This window comes from Lissotriton vulgaris, chromosome 9 (genome assembly GCF_964263255.1).
Source record: "Lissotriton vulgaris chromosome 9, aLisVul1.2, whole genome shotgun sequence".
NCBI lineage: Eukaryota > Metazoa > Chordata > Amphibia > Caudata > Salamandridae > Lissotriton > Lissotriton vulgaris.
In genome coordinates, this window is record NC_141697.1 from 814,578,400 (window position 1) to 814,602,995 (window position 24,596).

The window sequence follows — 24,596 nt, forward strand, 5'->3', positions numbered from 1 at the left end:
CTGCAGCGCCAACGTTTAGCGCGTGTGGCTGCTGTTGAGTCCCTTGGTCTGAGAGTGCCCGGCAGCGGCCCCGCGATGCTGTGCGTGTGTGAAACAGCAGTCTGTGGAATGTGTTTTTGAGCCGCTGCTACGCTGAATCGCCCCAGCACCTGCCTCAGCAACCGTAGTTGAATGCGTCCGCTCCAAAGCCGTGTTTCGGATTGCGCTGAAGGTGAGCGGGTGCTGTATGGTTTGTTGTCCTTCATGCAATATGGGATCGTCTGTTTCCGCTCCAGCCGCGAACATGTTTCTCCGCTCCACCTGACGCCACTGTAACATGCAAACGGTGTCCGCTCCAGCCGCAGGCGTGTTTGTCCGCTCCAGCCAACGCCACTTACACGCCCCACATCGCATCAATGCCCACAACAATGCTAAATGCGACCCCACTCGTATTGGAACGCTAGTCCCACCCAGAACGCTTCTCGCAAGCTGTATAATCCAGTAGGCTTTTGCCGAATGCTGCGCCCATCGCTCTATGCACACGCCCATCGCTTTCCAGCACAACGCATACGCCCACAACGGACTACTTTGCCCCTAACGTTCTTTTCCCCTTCTAATGTATATGGTGGGCTGCTGTATAGCCTATGTCCATCTGCTGATACTGTCTTTTGCAATGTTGTATTGGGTGTTCCGATTGGCGCTGTGGTTCCGAGGCTTACCCACATCAAAGGTTTGGTCTCTCTCTTTATAATATTAGTATGGATTTAAAAAAATCACGAGTATGAAACTGCTTGCATCATGAAGTTTATCTCAAGATAAGCTCCCAGCCTCAGTAAACATACCTCTTACAACACCTTGCTGTAAAGTCATGTCATGTTCGTGTGTGGAGTAAGAGTGAAACCCAATCGAAGTAGTTAAGGCCCAAACTATCACATTTCCTATAAGCGTGGAACCCCCTAGAAAGAAAACCTACCTGCTTCAATGGCAATTGCTCGCGCCTCCACCTTGTCCCCCATCTTGCGCACGACGTCCGGGGTGGGTCCAATGAATCGAACCCCTGCATCATTGCAGGCCTGGGCAAAGTCTGCTCGCTCCGACAGGAATCCATACCCAGGATGGACAGCGTCCACCTCATTCTCCTGAGGGCAAACAATGGCAAAATAGAAACATTATTTTAAAGAAAACGGTTTATATATGCTAAAAAAAATCTGACTAAGTTATCAATGTTGTATTGCTTTGCGACTCTTGTTCAAATACAATTTGACTTAGCTGAGGAAAGCTTCCAGTCTAAATTAATATAATCTGTGAGGACGAAAGTCCACAGCTCTAAACGCAGCTGTCCTTGAAGTGTTTTACGCTTTTTTCACCTGGAAAAAACCCAGGTTGGTCTTTTTCACACTGTAGTCTAGAACCTCCAAAGACCAACAGGATGTCATCATTCATAAGCTGTCTCCAGCTAGGGAGGTACCAAAAGCACCCAACATATTCGGTCTCAAGGTCGCAATACCTCTAGATTGGCTATGGGGTGCTTTGTATGGAGACATTGTATCACGGCTTGGAGTCTAGTCTTTCAAACAGCACTCCAGGGGTGAGGGTCCGCCGGAGTGCCCTGTAACTACGCTTTTGTTTCCTCCCCACTATGACCAAGGCCGGACTGGCCGTACCGGGCCTCTGGAGTTTCCCCACGTAGCACGTATGGTGAGGTACGGGAGGGGGGCCGTTTTGTTAGTGGGGGCCAAGTAAGTAGCAGTGCAGCCAAGTTTAATTTATTCAGCAGTTTTTGGGAAACAATAATAGTGCAAAATTAACTCTGGTGGTTAAAGTACCTGCAGGAGAGAGATTGCAGTTGTTTGGTGTCAGTTTTGACTCTAAGGTTGCGCAGAAGGTTAATGTGTCTGCTGCAAAGGACGTGTCCCATGCATATCAAAGACATGATGTGAATCGCTCAGTAGTTTACTGCTTTTGTCACAGATTATTTTGCTACTGTGCAGTTTCTAAGTTACAATCGTAATCTAGCACAGTGAGCTATGAACTGCCACCAAAGAGCTGCAAGCAAGCTGCATGGTATATGTTAGAAAGATATGTTTTTTTCAGTGTCCTTTTTCTGATGTTGCCAAGAATGGTTTGTTTGATCAGAAATAAATTCTTATTATTAAAATCAACCCTAACCACTGTGTTATGTTCGGAATCATGAGTTGTGATTCTCCAGAGAAGGCATTCTTAAAAAAGAGCCTACCTGTATGGATGACATGTGAATCGTACACCGTGTAGTCACGTTTGCCTTATGTAACATTTTCTTTCCACTGATCTACACATGTATAATTTATTGTCTCTGCAAATGTGTGTGATCTAATGTGCTCCAACATCCTATACTGGTATGAGAGGTGCTATAAAACAAATTAAATTCATGTGACAGAGGGGCTGATGAGAGGCACTGTTGGAATAGGATACTGAGGAAAGTATTGAAGAGCCCCAACAGAAATTGTCGCATCCTGGTGCACAGTAAGGTCACTATTTACTATGCTTCAAAAGCAAAGACAATGGAAATATATAGGGACAAATGTGTTGTAGAATACATGATCTTTTTCCAAATTTTCTTTGTTAGAGAACATACCCCAAACCCCTTTTGTAGTGGTCAGGCTCCCTTGCTATGCACCATAGGGGGGCCGGTCTGACAACATTTGCCATGGCTGCTTTGAGTTCCCACTCCGGCCCTGACCATGACTGTATGATATTTGGTAAAATACTTAAATTATACAATATTTATTCCTGCAGTTTTGGCAGCACACGACTCCAAAGCCAACAACGTGTGTGCAAAACCATCCCTGAGGCAGTTATTGAGGGGAGCATTCATGAATTAATAAAGATTAATTTCCCTGATGGCTTAAAAAAAGAAATATGCCAACCAACCAGCCAATCGAACTCGCTTCAAAAAAGCGCAAGTACCACCCCAACGAAAATGCTCCTTGCAGTGTAACCAAGGACACAAAATGTGAACGACGCTTCTCTGATATGGCACTGAACCAGTTGTCAAATCTACTAGAAGAGTTTAAGTATAGCACCCCTCCATCAGAACTCTGAATTCACTGAAGGACAAGTGAGGACCAAACAACGCTTCCAGAATGTGAACCCTGCAAAGTGCCAGTACTCCCATTCGTGCAGCGACACAGTCCGGGAACCTTCTCCTGGATCCTTTTGAGTCTGCAATCCCAGCTGACCTCCAAAGCACCGCATAGAAAGTAAAGACCAGCCCCTGATCAGGACCGGCCGGCCACCAGCCCACCGGAGGAACGTTGAGCTGCCTGACAAACCAGTCCTGCTGAGCCTCAATGGAGAAGGATCAGTTGGATGCACACATCTCAAACAAGCATAACGTGTAGGTGTGTCTTGTGGAAGGTAGCTCTGCCCATCAGGCACCACCCATTTCACTCCACTGATTCTCAACTCCCAATCCACCCGGTCAAGGAGTCCTTGTGGGTGAGGATTCTCTGCGCAGCAGCCCTCTCTTAAATAACACCTCCCTGGGCCCCTTTCAACAACATACCCAATCTATCTGGCATGGCACCACAGTCCATGAAAACACAACCCCTACGACATTTCCCCCACTTTCAACGGTTCTTACTCAGGGATACACAGTTTCGACCTTTGACCTCTGCAGAGTGGGTCAGAGGTGCAGTGCCTGTGCGGCTTTGCACTATGACCATTGTTTGTGAACATTAAGTGTCTAAAACTTCAACATTAATTACATCATTAGTCCCTCATGCCCAAATTGAGATGTCAAAGACAGGAGGTACCCCGAAGCAGAGAAAAAATGACAACAGTTAGGCAAAAGCTATGACCGTGGATCTAGCCATAAACCAGCACAGGCACCTCTAGGGAATAGAAAATCGCTTCCACAAGCAGAGATAAAGATATGCCAATTTGTTTTTTTCAGGCGAACCAAATCTTAGATGCATAGCTCCACAGAAACTGGTTTGTAGGGAACCGTGATAGAAGATCACACATCACTTGCATTAGGGAACCAGCCAAACACGTCCCAAATGCTAGGGATCAACGGGCACAAGAACATATTTATTGTGTATAAAACAAATCAAGTTGTCAGCGAAAAATATCCCATTATTGTGTAGAATAATATTTTTCTCATTGTAAGGTAGCAAAAGCAAGAAAACCGAAGGGAAATCAAAAAGAATGACGTTCTCTTGTTGGTGAAATAAATTAGTCTGTAGATTCTCCGGTTTCAGAACTTTCAGTATCTTTATTCTTAATTTGAGCCAGTAGTTGCTGGCGGTGGCCATCTGCACTCATTTTGGGCAACCAGTGCATATCTTTCCTCTTCATACATTTCAGCAAGTGGGCAAAACATACAAAGGTGAAAGAAGGAGCAAGAGGCAGACCCAAAACCATCACAAAGGGAGAAAGCAGGAACCCACAGGAATGAGATATAGGGGCAGGAAGTGTCTGGCAGTGGATAAAAAATAAAAATTAAAAAAAAGAGTCCTAGGGTGAATTCAAGACTACGCGTCAGCTTAGGACTTTTCAGCAGAGCATTGGGCACTGGCACTCATTTGACAAATAAAGCACTGTCATACACGGAGGTGAACATTTTTCTCGAACTGTGTGTGACCAGTATTGCACAAGAACAGGTTCATATCTCCTGCACAAGTATGCACCAGTTCCCCTGGTAAAAACCATTGCATTGTTGGGCTGCTCTTTAATCAGAGACACGGCGTAGCAGAGTTCTGGGGAACAGAGTAACAGTGCCTCCATAAAGTTAACAAACACGTTTCTTACCTTCGATAATTTATCTTTCTAGTGGATACTTTAATCGTGGATTCCGCATCTTGTAAATAATCTCCAGACATCAGACTGGATCTAGAAACTTTTAGAGCAATTCTCCTGCATGCCCCTAGGTGGAGTCATGCAGCTATGAGCCAACATTGTGCCCCACCAGAAATGCTAGGCAGAGCCACATATAAGCGGTACCCGGGAACTCTGACATCAGTTGCTCTTTAAGTTTTACACACACTCAGACGCAGAGCCCATCGGCAAAGTGGTATTATTAGTGTGCAGATCTCTAGTTTGGGATATTTTGTAGAGGAAAAAAAAAAGAGTCCGGTTTACAGAAGGGGGAGGTGGGAGTGTCTGTCAGGAAGCGGTGGTTAGATAGAGGGAGCATACACAGATTGATAGTTACCAAAGGTAAGCACTTTGTTCTTCTGAAGGATACTTAAACGCAGATTCCTCACCTTGTGACTAAATATCACAGCGGTACTTCCCAAGGCGGTGGGTCTGAACTGGCTCAGACTAAAAAGTCCTGCTGGACTGAGTGGGCTACATGCCCCTCTCAACAGACCTGACTGTCAAAGCAGTAGTGCTTTGATGATGCGAACTTCTGGGTGCAGGCCAACTCGCAGTACGGGGATGCAGTATTCAGGCCCCACCCTGCTGCTGCAACAGGAGATACTCCCGAAGTTGCTTCTTCAGAGGATAGGTCATCATGCCCAAGAGTTCTAGGTAACACACTCTGCTAGCTCAATTCGGTGCTACCTAGGATGATGTGGTCCAAATCCTTCCTAATTTTCTTCAGAATTCAGGTTAGAGGACGTAGTAGAAAGAAGGCATACAGCAGTCCCGAGTTCCACTTTAGATGGAAGGCTTTTACGAAAGAGAGCTGCTTTGGAAACTCCAACAGACAGGAGTCTGGCATTGCAGCCTCTCAGCAAGTATAGTTAGGCCTCTCCCCATTGCCTGTGCCACCTCCAGTGCAACTACTAGTAAGTAGGTATGGGAAAGGAAATACTTTCAAAACACACCACAAAAATGCCAAAGAATCACAGATTGAAGAGGGGAGTGCAGAGATATGCAATAACTCAAGGGTAGGCTTACAGAACGTCAATGTAACTGCATTAGACTTGGGTATAGATCTCCAAATGTGAGAGGGCAGCAAATAACTGCACCAAGCATTGGAAATGCAATAGGTCTCGCATTAGGAAAGTTTGAGCTATTGGTCTTATAAATGACATTTTTTTTATTTATGTTTTTTTTTTAAATAGCTAAATTAATAGCTTTGTCATTTACAATGCCAATAGTTATAACTTTCGCAAATGTGACACCTATAGCATTTGTAATGCAACATGTTTTGTATTTACGTGACTTAGATGTATTGAGATTACAAATAACAATGGTTTTTAACTTTTTAAATTAATTAATACTTAAATAAAAGTGATTGTAATTTATAATGGCAATAGCTTAAACTTTTGTAAATACCTTTAGTGAAGATTATGTTCAGTGTATTTTATTGTGACGAAAGTCCAAGAACAGAAGTGAAATATTAACATCTTTTTTGACATTTGTAATAAAGCTTGAAACATTGAGAGAACATATTTGAACCAGTGATGCTGTGGTTGCGCCGAGTGATGCTGTGGTTGCGCCGAGTGATGCTGTGGTTGCGCCGAGTGATGCTGTGGTTGCGCCGAGTGATGCTGTGGTTGCGCCGAGTGATGCTGTGGTTGCGCCGAGTGATGCTGTGGTTGCGCCGAGTGATGCTGTGGTTGCGCCGAGTGATGCTGTGGTTGCGCCGAGTGATGCTGTGGTTGCGCCGAGTGATGCTGTGGTTGCGCCGAGTGATGCTGTGGTTGCGCCGAGTGATGCTGTGGTTGCGCCGAGTGATGCTGTGGTTGCGCCGAGTGATGCTGTGGTTGCGCCGAGTGATGCTGTGGTTGCGCCGAGTGATGCTGTGGTTGCGCCGAGTGATGCTGTGGTTGCGCCGAGTGATGCTGTGGTTGCGCCGAGTGATGCTGTGGTTGCGCCGAGTGATGCTGTGGTTGCGCCGAGTGATGCTGTGGTTGCGCCGAGTGATGCTGTGGTTGCGCCGAGTGATGCTGTGGTTGCGCCGAGTGATGCTGTGGTTGTGCCGAGTGATGCTGTGAGAGAGTTGAGGGATGGAGATAACATAGCAGAGCGTTGAGAGGGGCCATAAAAAGAAAGGGTACAGAGAGAGAGAGAGGGGGGGGTAGGGAGAAGGTCTAAGGGCTGGGAGTGAGAGAGGCATGGGAGAAGGTAAGAGAGACGGCAGTGACAGTGACGACGCGAGGGAAAAGAGATGTCGCCATAGCACCCATCAGCCTGTGCCACCTATAGAGACCCACACACCCATATGTAAAACTGCACCGCATTACTTAGGAACCTGCAGTAATAAACATGTATGTCTATAATGTTGCACATATAGAGAGAGCCTTTCATACGAGACCTGGTGTTTGAAAGCACCCTAATAATGCATCAATAAAATAAGCATTGTAAAACAACAGATGTTGCTTTTACCACTCACTTTACCAACCTCAGTAGGATGACCGGCTCGGTCGGCATTGCCAGGATTTTAAATGGCGACTTTCAGATGACTATATTTGCCAGCAGGGAGTATTCAACTCGCTGTGCTATCTTGCAGACAGCAAGCCAATAAAGCGATGAGCTATACCCAGCCCTCGGTACCCGTCCTTGCATATGTTTATATGACGACAATGACGCTACTGGCGTCTGATGCTGTACACTACGCTCTGCACCTGATCTGCAGCACTCACTCATGCATGCAATGTGACAACCACCTCACCCAGCAATGACCCCAAATGCTACCTTCTTAAACATCTGTGGCACATACGCTACCAGATTAGTGCACAATAGGAAATGATTTGCTCAGAATCACACGATGTGTTGGAGTGGGAAGCCGCGACCAAAGTCCACGTTTCACGGATGGCGCATGCAGGCAGTGGGCCTCGCTCTCCGCCTCCTCTGGACAAGCGCGGCGCCTGTATGCTCCTCTCTCTGCCTCGGGCGAGCAGGCGGCAGTGTTAGCAACGCTATTGTTCATATAAACAGGCTGAGCTCAAACAAGCACCTTCAAAGAGCCCCGCCTCTCCCTTTCTCCTTCCAAGTTTGACACATTATGGCGATGCAGCGCCTTCGCCTGAAATGTTGAGGAAAAAACCTCTCGTTTTGAAACTGGCCAAAGCCTGCACGCGAGGACACTGGGCATCTCTCGCGGGAGACGATTTTTGGCCAGTTACTCAGCTCAGTGGGTTAAAGAGCCAGGGCCAGTGCTCAGCAATGCGTAACTCTGCAGGTCACAGTTTCGGATCTCAGGAATTTAGTCTTTCATCTTTAAGACATTCATAAAAACGAGTTCCACTAAGGAAGATGCTAGGACATATTAAAAGCATTAGAAAACAATACGTTTTGTGCCGTCGCTGTTAGTTGTATAAATGCATATGAGTAGGTAGCTCCGCCCCGTGCCACCTTTGTCAATATACCGATCAAGATGATGGCCAAAGACATTCTGCTTTTTGTGATCCGAGGGTCTCTGATGGGAATGCGGAAATAAAAGTTCCAGAATGCAACGTGTTAAGAGTTTAAAACAGGAGGGGGGAGGGGAAATGCGACAAGGCGGGCAGGGGAGGGGGCGGAGCGGCGATGAGGGTGTGAAGCAGCAGGGGCCTTTGAAGTGAAGCTAAGCTTCACTTCAAAGGTGTGGGAGGAGTGCGGCTAAGGGAACAGACGGCGATTTGATGATGTGCACGCGCATTTTAGGTCAATGCGCTTGCGCATTGACCTAAATCCGCACGGGCACAGCACCAAATCGCCAGTTGGATAAAGTCTGTTTAAAGCCCTATAGTCTCGCTCTACTCAATGCGCATGCGCATTGAGAGGCGAGACCTAAAAAAGGGAGCTTTAATCTAGGTGCATTGGCAAAGCCTCACACAGACTGTCAACTTCATCAGTATTAAGAAGATATAGAGGGGCTGCAGACAAAGTGAATTCCTCTGGAATACACAATTTGTGATTTCCATAACCACAGAACAGTCTACATTCAACTCTTGAACTGTGGTCAAAATCGGAGTCGGTCTGTAGCGACATCACAACAATAGCAGAAGGTGCACGGCTGTGGCGGAGTGACAGGACTGGAACGGTAGGATTAGCTGCATGCTGGCTTTGGAGAGTATTGGACTGCTCTACTAGGTACTGCAGAATGAGAACAGTAGGGGATGCAGCAGCAGAAAGGGTGCAATGGCAGAGCGACAAGGGCTCTGAGAAAACCGCCAGTCAATCTAATGAAAGAAAAACTGCCATGCATTCTCTGGCTGACATTTTTTATGAACACAATCAATAGCTTTTAAAATAAAATCACCGAAACACTTAGCCAGATCTTGACCTCTCGGACGTCTGACCGGTCACCATAAACGTGTTAAGACTTACATGGTCTGGTTTGTGAATCATAGGCTCTGCAGGCTCAATTACTTTGAATTATTGACACATTACAGATTTTTCACCTCAAAGGCAAGCAATAACAACAACCGCTAGTTCAATTAGTTCTATTATTCATTGGCTCATTTTACGATTATGATCTTCAGCCTTGGCTCCACTTAGTAGTTACTCATTCATTTTTTTTTTTAATACAAGAAAACTTTTGCAAACAGCTGTTATAGGATTAGTATGGGTTGAAGCAATTGCCCTTTATACATCGGTGTTTATATAGCTAACTCCACGTGGTATTATTTATTGAAGAAGAGAGAAAGGCAGACAGAAAATAGCAGGAAAGCAAGGAGTGAAAAAAGAGATAGTAACAGGCAATGAGAAAGATACATTCCTTCTTAATTACATCTGACATTCTGTGAAGATATTTGAGCTCGGGTGCAGGCCCGACAGGGCTATATATAAATTAAGATGAGAAGCTAAGAAAGTAATGTTTACTAATGTTTTACTTTTTTTTATAAATAAAATTGTGGATTACTAATATATTGTATTATTTACAAACATTTCTGTTACGGTTATACTTTTTTGCTATGAACGTTCAGATTTGAAAAATAATTTGCCTCAAACTTACTCACTTAAGTGATTACTTTACGATAATTAAAGAGTTGAAAACTATGCATATGGCAACTATTAATACTTGCTTGTTGTAATGAGAAACATTAGAACACTCTTAACACATGTAGATGGGTTAGCTATTTAAACAGTATGCTGGGATCCAGGGACAGCTTGAAGTTCAATGGAACTACCTCCCTGGCAAGAAAACAGTTAAAGTGGTAGCAGAGGTTACCAAAGGAACTACCCCATTTAATAGAGCAAAACGGATTTCAGGGCTAAGACTGAACGTGCTCCATCCAATTCAGGAATAGGGATACCTTTAGTTAGCGGACCTTTAGTACTACTGTACATATCCCATACTACAGCCTCGGCAATATTACAGGACCTAGTACCAGGATGGCTGGTGACTATGGCAGGTCAACATTACTCTGATCAGCTTTGTTATTAGCGATACAAATGTAATCTAGTTTCTTGAAAATCTTGAAGGATTAATTAATTTTAGATCGAACTTTTACAGACCGCGCTATATCACAAAACTTCCTAGCACTACTCATATCACAATTGACTCAGTCTAGCGACAAATCTTATTTTCTCGCCTGTCATAGGCAAGAATGGAAATTGAGGGGCATCTATAAAATTGATCAAAGTATTGCCAGCATTGTACAGTAGTTATTCAACTCTGCCTTTGTCCAGTAACAACGATCAGCATGTCAATCCCAGCAACATTTCTAGATCCCTTTTGCTTCAACCCTTCAGAAGACAATCTTCTCAGCTACAATCCTGAAAAGTTGAAAGAAATCTTCACGATGACCAAAATTGGTAGCTTTTACATTTAAGTAATTGATAACTGCATGAACCACCCAAAGAATACCAGCAAGAAACAGAGCATCAAAGTCTCTTGCAATATTATACAACCTTTTTTCAAATTTTTTCCTCACACAAAATGGGGATAACTGCTGCTTGCTAATCTAAGACCACACCTTTACCTAACCATATGTAGCTTTTAATGAACACCAGCCAATAGCAAAGTGGAATATAAAATCCCATTCACAATATATACAATGCGGTAGTCAAGAGATATAAGATTTGTTGCATATACTGGTTATCTGTTCCTCTATAAATATAAGTTGGAAAGTTATGTTTGCTAAACTTTTAAACATATGCTTTATTTGCCTTTATACAAATGTCTCAACTACTACTGGATATGGACAAATACGTACTGCTAAAAATAGTGTGCGACATTTATAGTCAATTAAAAACTATACATTGGCTAATTCTTGCTCATCCTTGGCTATAGGCTGCACAGGTTATTTTCCATTGTATAGCGCTCTGATATCACCCTGTGACCCTATATATGACTCTTTGTACATTCTATGCTATTTTACTCTGTGCAGCACTCAGATACCAGAATTGGTCTTGTTTGCGTTATATAAAACTCTATAAATAAAAAATAAAACCTAAATGACAAGCAGAAAGAGTAATGGAGACCAGGGATAGCCCTGTTTGTTCCTTGGAGTGAACAATTTATTCTTACTTTGGCAGATGGGTTTTTATAGGACAAACATTATGTTTTCGAAGGAAGAGCCCAGAATAAATTTGCATAAAGCAGACCCTAAGGATGGGCCAAGACATCTTATCGAAAGCCTTTCCGCCTCCAGGGCCAGGAATGCAGATTGTAAAAGAAGGCTTTTTCCAATTCGTGCCCAAAGAGTCTTATGTTATTAGAAGCTAACCTCCCCTTGGTGGAACCGGTTTGGGAGGGAGGAAATATTGAGGAATGTAATTTTTCTAGTCTTGATGCTAGGATGTTTGCATAATAAGTCTATGTTAACAAAATGGGCCTATAATATGTTATCTCTAGATGCTCCTTATTTCCTTTTGGGATAACTACAACTGTGGCTTCAGACGTTTGTGCGTGTCTTATCTGCTAAAGAGTAGTGATCAAAAAGGGATTTAGGTGGGTGACTGAGAAGTTGGCCTGATATGTGATGTCCACTATTCTAGTGGGCACCCTACATCAGTCCAAACAACCCTGATGGTGATGGTTGTAAAGTCAACCTTATAGACCAGCTATCCTAGTTGTAGCATGGAACAAAGCAGTCTTAGGCTAACACTTCAGAGAGCATGTGAAGCCAATTGTTTTACCAATAATAACCCATTGAATACCAAATAAAATGACCCCACACAAGGTATATATCAAACATATATGTATTTATTACTAACACAACCCCTCTGCACTCTTTATGAGGTCAGAGTTCGAGATACAGCACAAGTTCCTCAATAAGCATACTATAAGTTGCACAAATACAATTCTGCCCTAGGGGCCTCACAAACCATATACTAAGTAAGTGGTATAAGAACCACTTCAGGAAAGGCAAGTAGGCCTAGGAAATCGCTGGGGCTACACTGAACAACCAAAGGTTAGGCAGTAGGAGTCCCACAGGATGCATGTGCAGTCTCTAAACACACACGCGAGTTCTCAGACTTTCAATGGGAACATAAAGTTTACAAAGTAGTTGATTTCGGACACTTCCGGATGGACTACGGGAAAACCCAGTTAAACTAGGACACTTGGATAGTTGTTACCCACGGGAGCACCGGAGTACTCGAGTTACCTCACCCAGGGAAGCCGGGTGCATAGGTGTCCTTTCGTGTCGAGTTTCGTCATCGAATCCTATGGAGTGCTGCACAAAGATGCTGCAGGCGACCGGGAGGAAGATGTCCGGATGGATCCAAGGGTGGATCGGAGCAGTGAAGAACCTGAAAGCAGAGGGGACAGAGTCTGGGTCACTAGCCAGTGACCAGGAAGGAACCAGGCGATGTCGAGTCGCAATCAGGTGAGGATGCGAAGCTTGTCTCTGCAGCCACGTGGACCAGGAGTCGTCGATGACGACCAGGAGCTGGATACGGACTGTCCCACGAAGGATCTCGCTGTTGGCTGTGTCGACTTCCGGATTGGAGTCAACAAGCCTTGGCAAAGGCAACCCATGCAGGAAGTAAGATCAGCTTCTTGTTCAGATCAGCAAGGTCTGAGGAGCTTCCCCTTTACAGGAAAGCAAGAGCAAGCCCAGAGCAACCAGGCAAGCAGCGTGGATTCACAAGGACGTCTTCAGGAGGGCCACTAACCAACGGGCTAGCAACCACGAAGACATGTTGAGGAAAAATGCAGGCGCAGCCCCACACAGCACTCGTGGAGTGTCGAGGGCTGAGCTTCGGAGTACTTACGGCTCGGGTTGGGGCTTCTCAAGTCCCAATGCACAACTTCCGGGGACGCCTCAGAAGCTGCACAGTTAGCAAAAAGCAGGTACTGCAGGTAGTCCGGTCCCACGTCTCTCGTGTCCGCCACGGGTCTCAGCTTTGCTCTGGATGTGGGTCGGGTCAGAAGTCTGGAAGTCCAGAGGCTGCGTCGCTAAGTCTTCAGGTTCCGGCGGGAGCGTCGACAAAGCAAACCGGCAAGTCACTGATGGTGCCTGTTTGCACAGGGTGGTCACTCCTTGACCACAAGGGAGATTCTTCAGTCTTCTAGTTACAGTAGAATGTCGAAGGTCCAGAGTTTCGTTTTAGTTCAGGATAATCAAATGTCTCTAGACACAGCTCCTAGCTTTATACTAATCTAAGGAACTGGATTACCTGCTAGGTCCATCCTATGGGTGGAACCTGGGAAGGGGGTGGTTACACCCCTTTCCCTTTGTCCAGTTTCGCGCCAGAACTGGGACTGGAGTGCGCCAGCAACTGGTTTGAAACGGGCTATGCATGGAGCACCTTGTGTGCCCCAGGCAGTGTCTCATTTCATTCAACCCACCCTGCCCCAAAACACTATAGCCTGTCTGGGGAGTTGATAGCACCTCCCAAGGCAGGAAACCGATTGTCCAGGCTTCCCCTGCCGGAGTTTCGTTCAGCAGCCGGAGGTCAGACTCGTGTCTGTGGCAGCAGCATCCATTTTCTGATGCTGAGGCTCTGTTTAACTTTAACCGGGTTTACAGTCTTCTCCCTCTAGAAGGGTGGAATGCTACCCCCGCTGCCAGGAATGGCAGGGGGTAGTATTCCAAAGCGTATGACACCTTACAAGATATGTTTTGATAAAGTCAAACCAAAGTTAGCATTAACTGAGGATTATAATGCTCTTAAGAGTATATGGTATTATGGCTGTATCATAGAACAGCTATAATGAAATGGTTCCGAAAGCTGCAGACAGGCTCAGCTCATGCTGGAGCACCATCTCACATAAAACCAAGCACTATGCCTTCAGGATTGTCAAAGCCTGCCAAAGCAGTGACATATAGGTGTATATGTGTCTATGTATAGGGGTAGGTATAGGAATACTATACCTAATCAAGGGGTGATTACACGACCTTGCCCCAGCTGAGTGATCAGCCAGTTGTGTCAGTTTGGATGGCCAGCCAGGGGTAGCATAATACATGCTGCAGCCCCTGGTAGGCCTTGGTTGCACCAATGCCCAGGGTACCTATGGTACACTATACAGGGGCTCACAAAAGGTGACCCAATACCCAATTAGGTATGTACCTAAAGTACATGGAATGAATTTAGAGAGAGAACAGCTGGGCTGTGGGTCTGATTAGCAGGCCCACAGCCACCCTAAAGTCGAGAAACCAGTGCATCAGAGCAAAAAGTGGGGGTGACCATAGGAAGCAGACCCTACTCTCCTATAGTGACTATTTGGAGTACAAAGGTTTTGTAAACACTTGTAGAGAAGTGGTCAGGCCTTGGTGCTTTCTCTATTTTAAGTGATTTCATAGCTTTTGCCATTTATTTTTTTAATCAATTGGTTTCTTCAGCATGACTTGGTCAGCATCACTTATCTTAGGGATTTTTATGTTTTTGAGGTAGATGTTGCAATCTGCATTTTCAGGTTGTATGACAAAGTTGTAGAGTTCTTTGTAGTATTCAGAGAAACATTGTGTTTTATATCCATCTCTATTTTCCCTCTCATTTAAGTAATTAGCCAGGAATATGCCTGCCATATTGAATTCAAAAACGTACTGGCTCTTTGTGTTTAACCAGACATGTATCCTCTTGCTAACTAGCTTGTTGTAATTGTATTTCAGGGTTTTAAGTTTGTAGAGTATCTCAAGGGAAGGACTTGGGATTAGGAGGTGTTCATGGTGTTTCACTAAGGACTCCTATACCTTTAATCTCTTGTTGGCTTTCTTATTATTATTCAACATGCTAATGATATGGCCTCCGATTTTAGCTTTTATCGCTTCTCAGATTGTTTCTGGTGAGAGTAATGAAGAGGAATTTTAAGCAAACAATTTGAGATAGTAATACCAATGTCTTCCCTGCACACTGGGTCATTGATGATTACTTAATGTAGAAGTCAAATGTCAACAGCTCCTTGAGAATTTGAGAAGTTAATGTCTAAAGAAATGCATTCATGGTCTGAGATAATTAGCTCTATTTTGGGGCTGGCACAGAATGGAATGAGGGCGTTATTGGCTAAGCTGAAGTCAATTCCTGAGTGGGAGAGGAATGTAAACTCGCTACCTGTGGGATTAAATAACCTCCAGAGGACTGACAATATATTAGACATACATAAATCCTTCAGCTCATGGGACTTCCCAGGTCGAATATTGCTATTGTCAAGCGTTTGGTCCATGAGGAGATTGAAGTCTCCCCCAAGTATGATGTTTGCCCGGTTTGGGATTTCATTTAGCTATTTGTTTGTTGATCCAGAATGAGATGTTTACAATGAAAAGTTCTTGGTTGTCTTTGTGGATACCTGGGAGACTACGCATCTACCATCAAAATCATACGAGTTCTCAATGACTTTGAGGTTTGCCGCCTTCGAGTAGACCATGATACCTCCATGTTTTTTCGTATTGGGATAGCATCCAAAGTCTGAGTAGCAACTGTATAGTACATTGCAAAGCTCTGAAATACCTTTTCTAGTTTCTTGATGCAAGAGAATATCTCCCTTAAGTCTATTACAGTAATCCATTATCTTTCTTCTTTTAGCAAGGTTGTTTAACTCCTTTGTATTAAATGATATCATTTTTATAGTGTTAAGCATTGTAGATTCTGGAGAGAGATTGGTAGGTCTTCTGAAGACTCAGAAGGCATCTTATTTTATTTAAAATGTTTTATATAGCGCTGGCTAGACCCGGAGGTATCAGAGCACCTTACATGGGTATCAGACAATAAATTGCAGGTTACAGCTTTACAAAGGTTACACAGTTATTAGAGCATGGAAATTTCAGTTGCGAGTAAGGTTGATACAAACAAAAAGGAACATATAGGTAGGGGAAAAAATGGCAAGGGGAAATATTCAGGCGAGTTTGGGGTAAGAGCAGGGGAAGAAGACAGAGTGGAGGAGGGGAGGGGAGGGTTAGAGACGCGGCATGGCAAGAGGAGGGGGAGGGTGACAGGGACACAAACCGGTAGAAGAGTCAAAGCTGCGCCCAAAGTCCAGAAGCTGTGATCCCAGGGGGAGTGGTATCATTTCCCCATCTCTGTTGCGAGAGGCTCCCTAAGCGCAGTGGACTCTCTCAGAGGGGTCTCACTGCAGATTCCTTACTTTTGAATAGATATCCAAGCAATATCATCCCCGGAAGAGGGACTGCAGACAAGTTTAGACCAGGAAGTCCTGAAGGACAGAGCGGCAAAAAACGTCATCCCGTCGGAATTGACTGTCCAGGCAGAAGCGTTTGGTAAACACGTGCAGGGATGCCCACGTTGCGGTCTGACAAATGTCAGGAACTGGAATACCGCATTGCAACGGCAAGGAAGCAGCCTTACCTCTTTTTGAGTGAGCTCTTTAGCCTTCATGAGGCTGTTTCTTGGCCAGAGCACAGCAAATATTGATGCAGAGGACGACCCATCGGGAGATAGTGCTCTTCAGCACTGTATGACTTTTCTTTGATCCAACGTCCCCCACGAAGAGTTAGTAGTCCACCTGGAACTCTTAAGTGCAGTCAAGATAAAACAACGCTCTTTTTGGGTCCAGCCAATGGATTTGCTCCTCTTTTTAGAAATTGAGCATGGTGACCGATTGGCCCACATAATGGTGTTAATACTTTTGGTAACAAAGAGGCTCTAGTGCGAAGCACCAACTTAGAAGGGAAGATGGCCAGTAAGAAGGCTTTGATGATTGAGCCTGCAATCCGCTCACCCTTGTGGCAGAAGTTATTGACACTAGAACAGCTGTCTCGATGGTAAGCAGCCAGAGGAGGCAGTTATGCAGAGGTTCGAATGAAGAACACATCAGGAACATGAGAACCAAAGTAATGTCTCGCTGAGGCAGGATTATTAGTGCCGGTGAAAACCCATGTACAAAGCCCCTTAAGAAATCTACAGGATTTAAATTTGCAGCGTTGGTCTGGCAGCCTCAAGATGGAAGAAAGGGCCGAAAGGTACTCTTTGGGTGTACACAGAGCAGAGCCCTGCTGGGCAAGGGTCCAAATAAAGAGGACTTGAGAGGGAAGCAGAAAGAGGGCCAGCAGATCTTTCTGTACAATGTATTACAAATTTGTGCCACCGTCAGGCGTACACTGTCTTGGTAGAGGGACGCCTGTCTGCAAAACATAACATTACAGACTTTTGGGAGAAAGGTCAAATGCTGTCAACTGCCACCACTCAATCTTCACGCAAGAAGGCGTAGAGTTGACAGGTTCGGGTGGAGGCTGCGCAACAGAAGATCCTCCCAAAGGGTCAGTCAGATCGGAGGATCAATGCTCAGTTGGAAAAGCTCAGATACCAGACTCTCCGTGCCTAATCCGGACCCACATGAATTACTTTGTCCCAATCACTCCTGTTCTTCTTGAGCACTCTGAACAGGAATGGTACTGGCGTGAAAGGCAGAAACAAGGCCTGAGCTCCACTCAGGATGAAAAGTATCACTGAGGAAAGTGCAGACTTGGAAACTCCAGTGTGCAAACCGGTTTACATTGTGCATTCTCAATGGAGGCGAACAGATCAAATCAAGGCTCTCCCCCCTGCTAAAAGAGACTTTTCACCACTTCTGGATGGAAATGCCATTCGAGATCCACCAAGCCTCGACTGCAGAGTTTGTCCGCCCTGGCGTTCAGAGAACCTGCAAGGTGTTGAACCACCAGGGAAATACCCTACAGTTCCTGCTACACCAAGAGATTTAGGGACTCTTGACAAAAGGTCCACGACCCTACCCCGCCTTTTTTGTTACAGTACCACATGGCAGTGGTGTGTCCGTGAACACATGAACTAGCTTTCCCAACAGCAAAGAAAAAAAGACTTTCAATGCCAAGCAAATCACTCTGAGCTCCAGCAAGTTGATGAGGAGTCCGGATTCCGACAGAGACCAGGGATCAGATGACTGATCTCCACCTCCCCAAGATGGCCGCCCCATCCCAGTAGTAACGCATTTGTCACTGCTGTGCTGTCTGGTTGAGAAAGGGAGAGGAGTCTGCCTCTGATCCAGATCCAGTCCCAGTCAGTTTGCCACCAATGCAGGTCCTGTGCAGTTCTCTCTGAGATCTGGACCATGTCACAGATTCCCCTGATGCTGCACCCACTGGAACTTCAAGTCAAACGGCAGAACCTGCCTTTGCCATCTGGCATGTGTCACTAGCACGATGCAGAAGGCCATGAGGCCCAGCTGCCTCAGTCATTCTCACCAAAATACATGGTAGAGGCTGAAACATTGGCATCACAGCCTGAATATCCTGGACTTGCAAAGGCACTGTGTCCAGACCAGCTCTGATAAGGAGCGTCTGAGAGGGAGTCTGGTGCTACTTTGAAACATTGATCGAGAACCTAGACAAATGCAGAAGGTTCAGCATAGTCTGGAGGCGGGAGACGACAGCCTGGGGCGAACCAGACTTCGACAGCCAATCGTAGAACTAGAGGAAGACTGGCACCCTGATATGCGCAGATGAGCTGTGGGCACCACCATCACCTTGTTGAACACCCGTGGGGCAGCGGTGAGGCCAAAGGGGAGCACTGTGAACTGAAAGCGCTTATTGCCTACCATAAATCGTAGGTAGCCCCAATGGGAAGCATTACGGGAATATGAAAATAAGTGTCCTGCAAGTCCAACCAATCATCCAGTCTCCCCGGTCAAGGGCATACAACTAGGTGTGAGGTCCTCAACTAGGTGTGGTGTGTAACAGCTACTGTTGTTGAAAGTGCTCTGCCCAGAGAGCCAGTCGTGTTGAGACCACAACAGATGGCAAACTTTGCTGAATCTCTCCTGTCTGACACGTCTTACGAGAGGATGGCCCAGGCCTCCTCGTGTACCTGGGGCAGCACTTGCACAACTGTTTTCCACAAAGTGTGGTTAAACGGCCAAAGAAGCATGCAGTGTTCACTGACTGCCGCGTAAGGCTGAAGGAAGAAAATGTTTACACTCCCCCTACAAGCCAGCTTCTTGGATTCCCTATCCGAGGGTGCATAAGGAAATGCGCCTTCGGAGGTAGAGGCCTGGGCCACCAAGTCCTATAGGGTTAGGGTGGTAGGTGTGGAAAGGTGTGTCACCCGGGGCAGGGCGATGGTGGCGGGCAATTGTCCTATTCACAGGAGCCCTAGCCATGGGCTTGGACCAGGTACCCAGTAAGACATCAGTTAAGGCATTGTTGAAAGAAAGCAAGATTACCAATGAGGAGACACCAGGCTGCAGGACCTTTGTGTAGGAGAGTAGGGTCTGCTTCCTATGGTTACCCCCCTCCCCTCTTTTTGCTGTGTTTCACAGATTTTTCGACTTTAGTATGGCTGTGGCTCTGCTAATCAGGACCACAGCCTAGCATAGAGGCCTACCAGGCGCTGAAGCATGTATTGTGCCACCCCTGGTTAGTCTTCAAAACTGACACCACAGGTCTGCACTTGCAGCCTGGGTAAGGTGGTGTAAGCACCCCTTACTTAGATATAGTATACCTATATCTACCTTTACATATAGACACATAGTAACCTATAAGTTACTCCTATGGCAGACCTTGACAATCCTGAAGGGAGAATGCTTGATTTTGTGTGAGATTGTTGTAGGTAAGTAGGGTCTGCTTCCTATGGTTACTCACACTTTTTGCTGTGATTGTCTGGTTTTTCTACTTTAGTGTGGCTGTGGACCTGCTAATCAGGCCCAGAGCCCAGCTGTTCTTGCTCTAAATTGATACCATGTACTTTCAAGATTGGTTACTGGTTCACCCCTGTGAGCCCCTATATAGTGTACAATAGTTACCCAGGGCATAGGTGCACCCTAGGCCTACCAGGGGCTGCAGCATGTATTGTGCCACCCCTGGTTTGCCTTCCAAACTGACACCACAGGTCTGTTCACACAGCCTGGGTAAGGTGGTGTAATCACCCCTTAATTAGATATAGTATACCTATATCTATAAATACATATACACCTATAGGTCACTCCTATGGCAGGCCTTAACAATCCTGGAGGAAGAGTGCTTGGTTTTATGTGAGAGGGTGCCCTAGCATGAGCGGAGCCCCTCTGCAGCTTTCGGAACCATCTCCTTATAGCTGTTCTATGTTATAGCCATACCATATACTCTTAAGTGCATTATAATCCTTGCGGTTAATGCTAACTTTGGTTTGGCTTTATCAAAACATGTTGTGTAAGGTGTCAAACACTATGGAATACTACCCCCTCCTTACCACTTCTGGCGGCGGGGGTACCCTTCTAGAGGGAGAAGACATGTAGTTACTGGTAAACCCGGTTAAAGTTAGAGCCTCAGCATCACAAAATGGATGCTGCTGCCACAGACACGAGTCTGCCCTCCTGCTGCTGGACGAAACTCCGGCTGGGGAGGCCTGGACAATAGGTTTCCTGATGCTGGCACCTCCCCAGACAGGCTTTAGTGTATTGGGGCAGGGAGGGCTGCATTCAGTGAATGCTTTCCAGACACTGCCTGGGGCACACAAGGTGCTCCATGCATTTCCCAGTTCAAACCGGTTGCTGGGATACTCTGCCCCAGCTCTGGCACGAAACTGGACAAAGGGAAAGGGGTGTAACCACCCCCTTCCCAGGTCCACCCATAGGAGGGACTTTAAAGGTAGTCCAGCCCCTAATCTTAGTATAAATGTAGGAACCCATTCCCTAGGACTTTAGATTACCCTGGATGAAAATTTGAAACACAAATCCTGGACCTTCGACATTCCATTTCGACTGGAAGACGGAAGACATCTCACTTGTGGTCAAGGAGTGACCACCCTGTTCAAACAGGCACCAACAGCAACTTTGCCGGTCTGCATTTTCGAGGCTCCCGCAGGATCCTGAAGAATCTGTGACAGAACACAGACTTCCAGACATGTGACCCCGGCCTTTGCTCACAGCAAAGCTGAGACCCATGGCAGACACGAAACGTGGGACCGGAACTCCTGAACATCCTGCATTTTGCAAGCTGCACCTACTTCACGAGGTATATCGAAGTTGTGCATTGGGGTGCTTGAAGCCCCAGACCCGAGCACCATTTGCACCAAAGCTCGGAGGCCCCCACTCCACGAGTGATCTGTGGGCCCCGCTTTTGCATTGCAGCTCGACGTGTCTTCGGGGTTCCTTGCCCGTTGGCTAGAGAGCCCCCGAAGACTTTTCTCTGAATCTAACTTGCTTTCCTGGTTGCTCCACCTTCCCAGCAAAGGAGAAGTTCCTCAGACCTTGTTGGTCTGCACCGAAGCCCATCTCGATTTCATGCGTGGGTTGCATTTGCCAAGGCCTGTTGGGTCCAATCCAGATACCGACGCCGCAATCAACTAGATCCTTTTTGGGACAGCTCGAATCCAGCTCCTGGTCGTCGTTGGCGCATCCTGGTCCTCGTGGCTGAAGAGACAAGCTTCACCTCCTCGCATGAAATCACCTGCCATCTGGTGGCATCTTCCTATCGCCGCCCTGGTCACTGGCATGTGACCCAGACTCTGTCCCTTCTGCTTTCAGGTTCTACAGATCTTCGATCCACCCTTGGATCCACCCGGACACTTTACCTCTGGTCGCCTGCAGCACTTCTTTGCAGATCGCCATTGAAATCGACGATGAAACCAGACACCAAAAGAGACTTAGGCACCCGGCTTCCGTGGGTGAGGTAACATGAGTACTCTGGTAGTCTCTAGGGCAGAGGTCTTCAAACTTTTTGATGCCGAGACCCCCTTGTACAACCTTTTTAGGCATAAGGACCCCCTTCCGACAAAAGTTTCTAGAAACTGGTACTCCTCATCATCAACTTTTGACAACCATAAATACGCCTGTTAGACCTCATCACATCCCTCCATCATTCATCAACCCACACTTTCACACATCCATCCATCCACCCTTTCATCCTTCCTTCTATCCATCCATACATCCATCCTTCATCCATCCACCCTTTCATCCTTCCTTCCATACATCCATCCTTTACCCATCCACCCTTCCTTCCATCCACCCATCATTTATCCACCCACCTTTTCACACATCCATCCATCCATCATTCATCCATGCAACCTTTTATCCATTCATACATCCATCCATCCACCCTTTCATCTTCCCATCCTTCATCCACCCACCCTTTCATCCTCGCACCCTTTCATCCTCCCATCCATACATCCATCCTTCACCTATTCACCCTTTCATCCATCCACCCACCCTTTCATCCATCCATCTACCCATCATTCATCCCCCCACCTTTTCACACATCCATCCATCCATCATTCATCCATCCACCATTTCATCCATCCATCCTCCACCTTTCCACCCTTTCATTCTTCCATCCATACATCTATCCTTCACCAATCTATCCTTCATCCATCCACCCTTTCATCCTTCCATCCATACATCCATCATTCATCCATACACCCTCTCATTCATCCATCCACTCATCATTCATCCACCCTTTTCACACATCCATCCATCCGTACATCCATCATCCATCCATTCACCCATCCTTTACCCATCCACCCTTCCTTCCATCCACCCATCATTCATCCACCCACCTTTTTACACATCCATCCATCATTCATCCATGCAACCTTTTATCCATTCATACATCCATCCATACATCCATCCACCCTTTCATCCTCCCATCCATCCTTTATCCATCCACCCTTTCATCCTCCCATCCATACATCCACCCTTTCATCCATACATCCATCCTTTACCCATCCACCCTTCCTTCCATCCACCCATCATTCATCCACCTTTTCACACATCCATCCATCATTCATCCATGCAACCTTTTATCCATTCATACATCCATCCACCCTTTCATCCTCCCATCCATACATCCATCCTTCATCTATCCACCCTTTCATCCTCCCATCCATGCTTCATCCATCCACCCTTTCATCCTCCCATCCATACATCCATCCACCCATCCACCCTTTCATCCATACATCCATCCACCCACACATCCATCCACCCACCCTTTCATCCATCCACCCATCATTCATCCCCCCACCTTTTCACACATCCATCCATGCATCATTCATCCATGCAGCCTTTTATCCATCCATACATCCATCCACCCTTTCATCCACCCATCCATACATCCATACATCCATCCTTCATCCATCCACCCTTTCATCCTCCCATCCATACATACATCCATCCTTCATCCATCCACCCTTTCATCCTCCCATCCATCCATCCTTCATCCATCCACCCTTTCATCCTTCCATCCATACATCCATCATTCATCCATCCACCCTTTCATCCATCCATTCACCCATCATTCATCCACCCATCTTTTTACATATCCATCCATCATTCATCTATCCACCCTTTCATTCTTCCATCCATACATCTATCCTTCACCAATCTATCCTTCATCCATCCACCCTTTCATCCTTCCATCCATACATCCATCATTCATCCATCCACCCTTTCATACATCATTCATCCATCCACCCTTTCATCCATCCATTCACCCTTCATTCATCCATCCATCTTTTTACACATCCATCCACCCTTTCATCCATCCATCCTTCCGTCCACCCTTTCATTCTTCCATCCATATATCTATCCTTCACCAATCTATCCTTCATCCATCCACCCTTTCATCCTTCCATCCATCCATACATCCATCATTAATCCATCCACCCTTTCATTCATCCATCCACTCATCATTCATCCACCCACCTTTTCACACATCCATCCATCCATCCTTCAGCCTTTCATCCATCCATCCATCCACCCACCCATCATTCATCCACCCACCTTTACTGTGGCTCTCTCATGGGGGGTGGGGGGGTCAGTATCTCTCTGCATCGTCTTCCATCTTCTTTCCCACTCATGGGAGGGCATCTCTGTGCCTCCCTGCTGGGGGTGGGGGACGTGTCTCGGGACCCACAGCTCCAGGTGCATAACATCCATTGAACTCAAAGGGCTAAACTACAGCCACTCCCCCAGCCTTCCCTACCCCCCCTCCCCCCAGCTCGTGCATGTGAGCCAGGCTGTAACAGCTTCAGGGACACACACACACAGTCACACCCAAGTTCTTGACAGGTCTTCGAAAGACCTTTTACTTCTTAATGAGGCGTTGATGTTTTTCACACCTCGGTGTGAATTAGGCCTCCGCCGTGAGCACCCTCAGCCCAATGCCAGGAACTGCACTCTGCAGAATCTGCGACCCCCTTCCCAGGACTCCACGACCCCCCTGGGGGTCGCGCCCCACAGATTGAAGACCGCTGCTCTAGGGTATTAGCCCTCCTAGTATCTAAGTTCAAAAGGGTTCCATCGTAGTTTATTTAGAAGTGTCCTTAAATTGTAAACTTGTAACTTGTTCGTTTCCCATAGAAAGTCAATGGTAACCTGCAGCTGTGTTCAGTCACTGCACGCGGCTCCCATGAGCCTCCTTTCT

The 24,596-nt window shown here is 46.2% G+C and overlaps 1 protein-coding gene across 2 annotated transcripts in view; it reads right to left on the reverse strand.

Annotated features, from left to right (window-relative positions):
• PC (pyruvate carboxylase) overlaps nt 1–24,596 on the reverse strand; it is a 2,223,386-nt gene that overhangs the window by 1,652,430 nt on the left and 546,360 nt on the right. For both annotated transcript variants that reach the window (XM_086938550.1, XM_086938549.1), the window contains one exon: nt 953–1,118. In XM_086938550.1, coding sequence (XP_086794676.1) covers nt 953–1,118 — 166 coding nt within the window. The remainder of the gene's footprint in view (nt 1–952; nt 1,119–24,596) is intronic.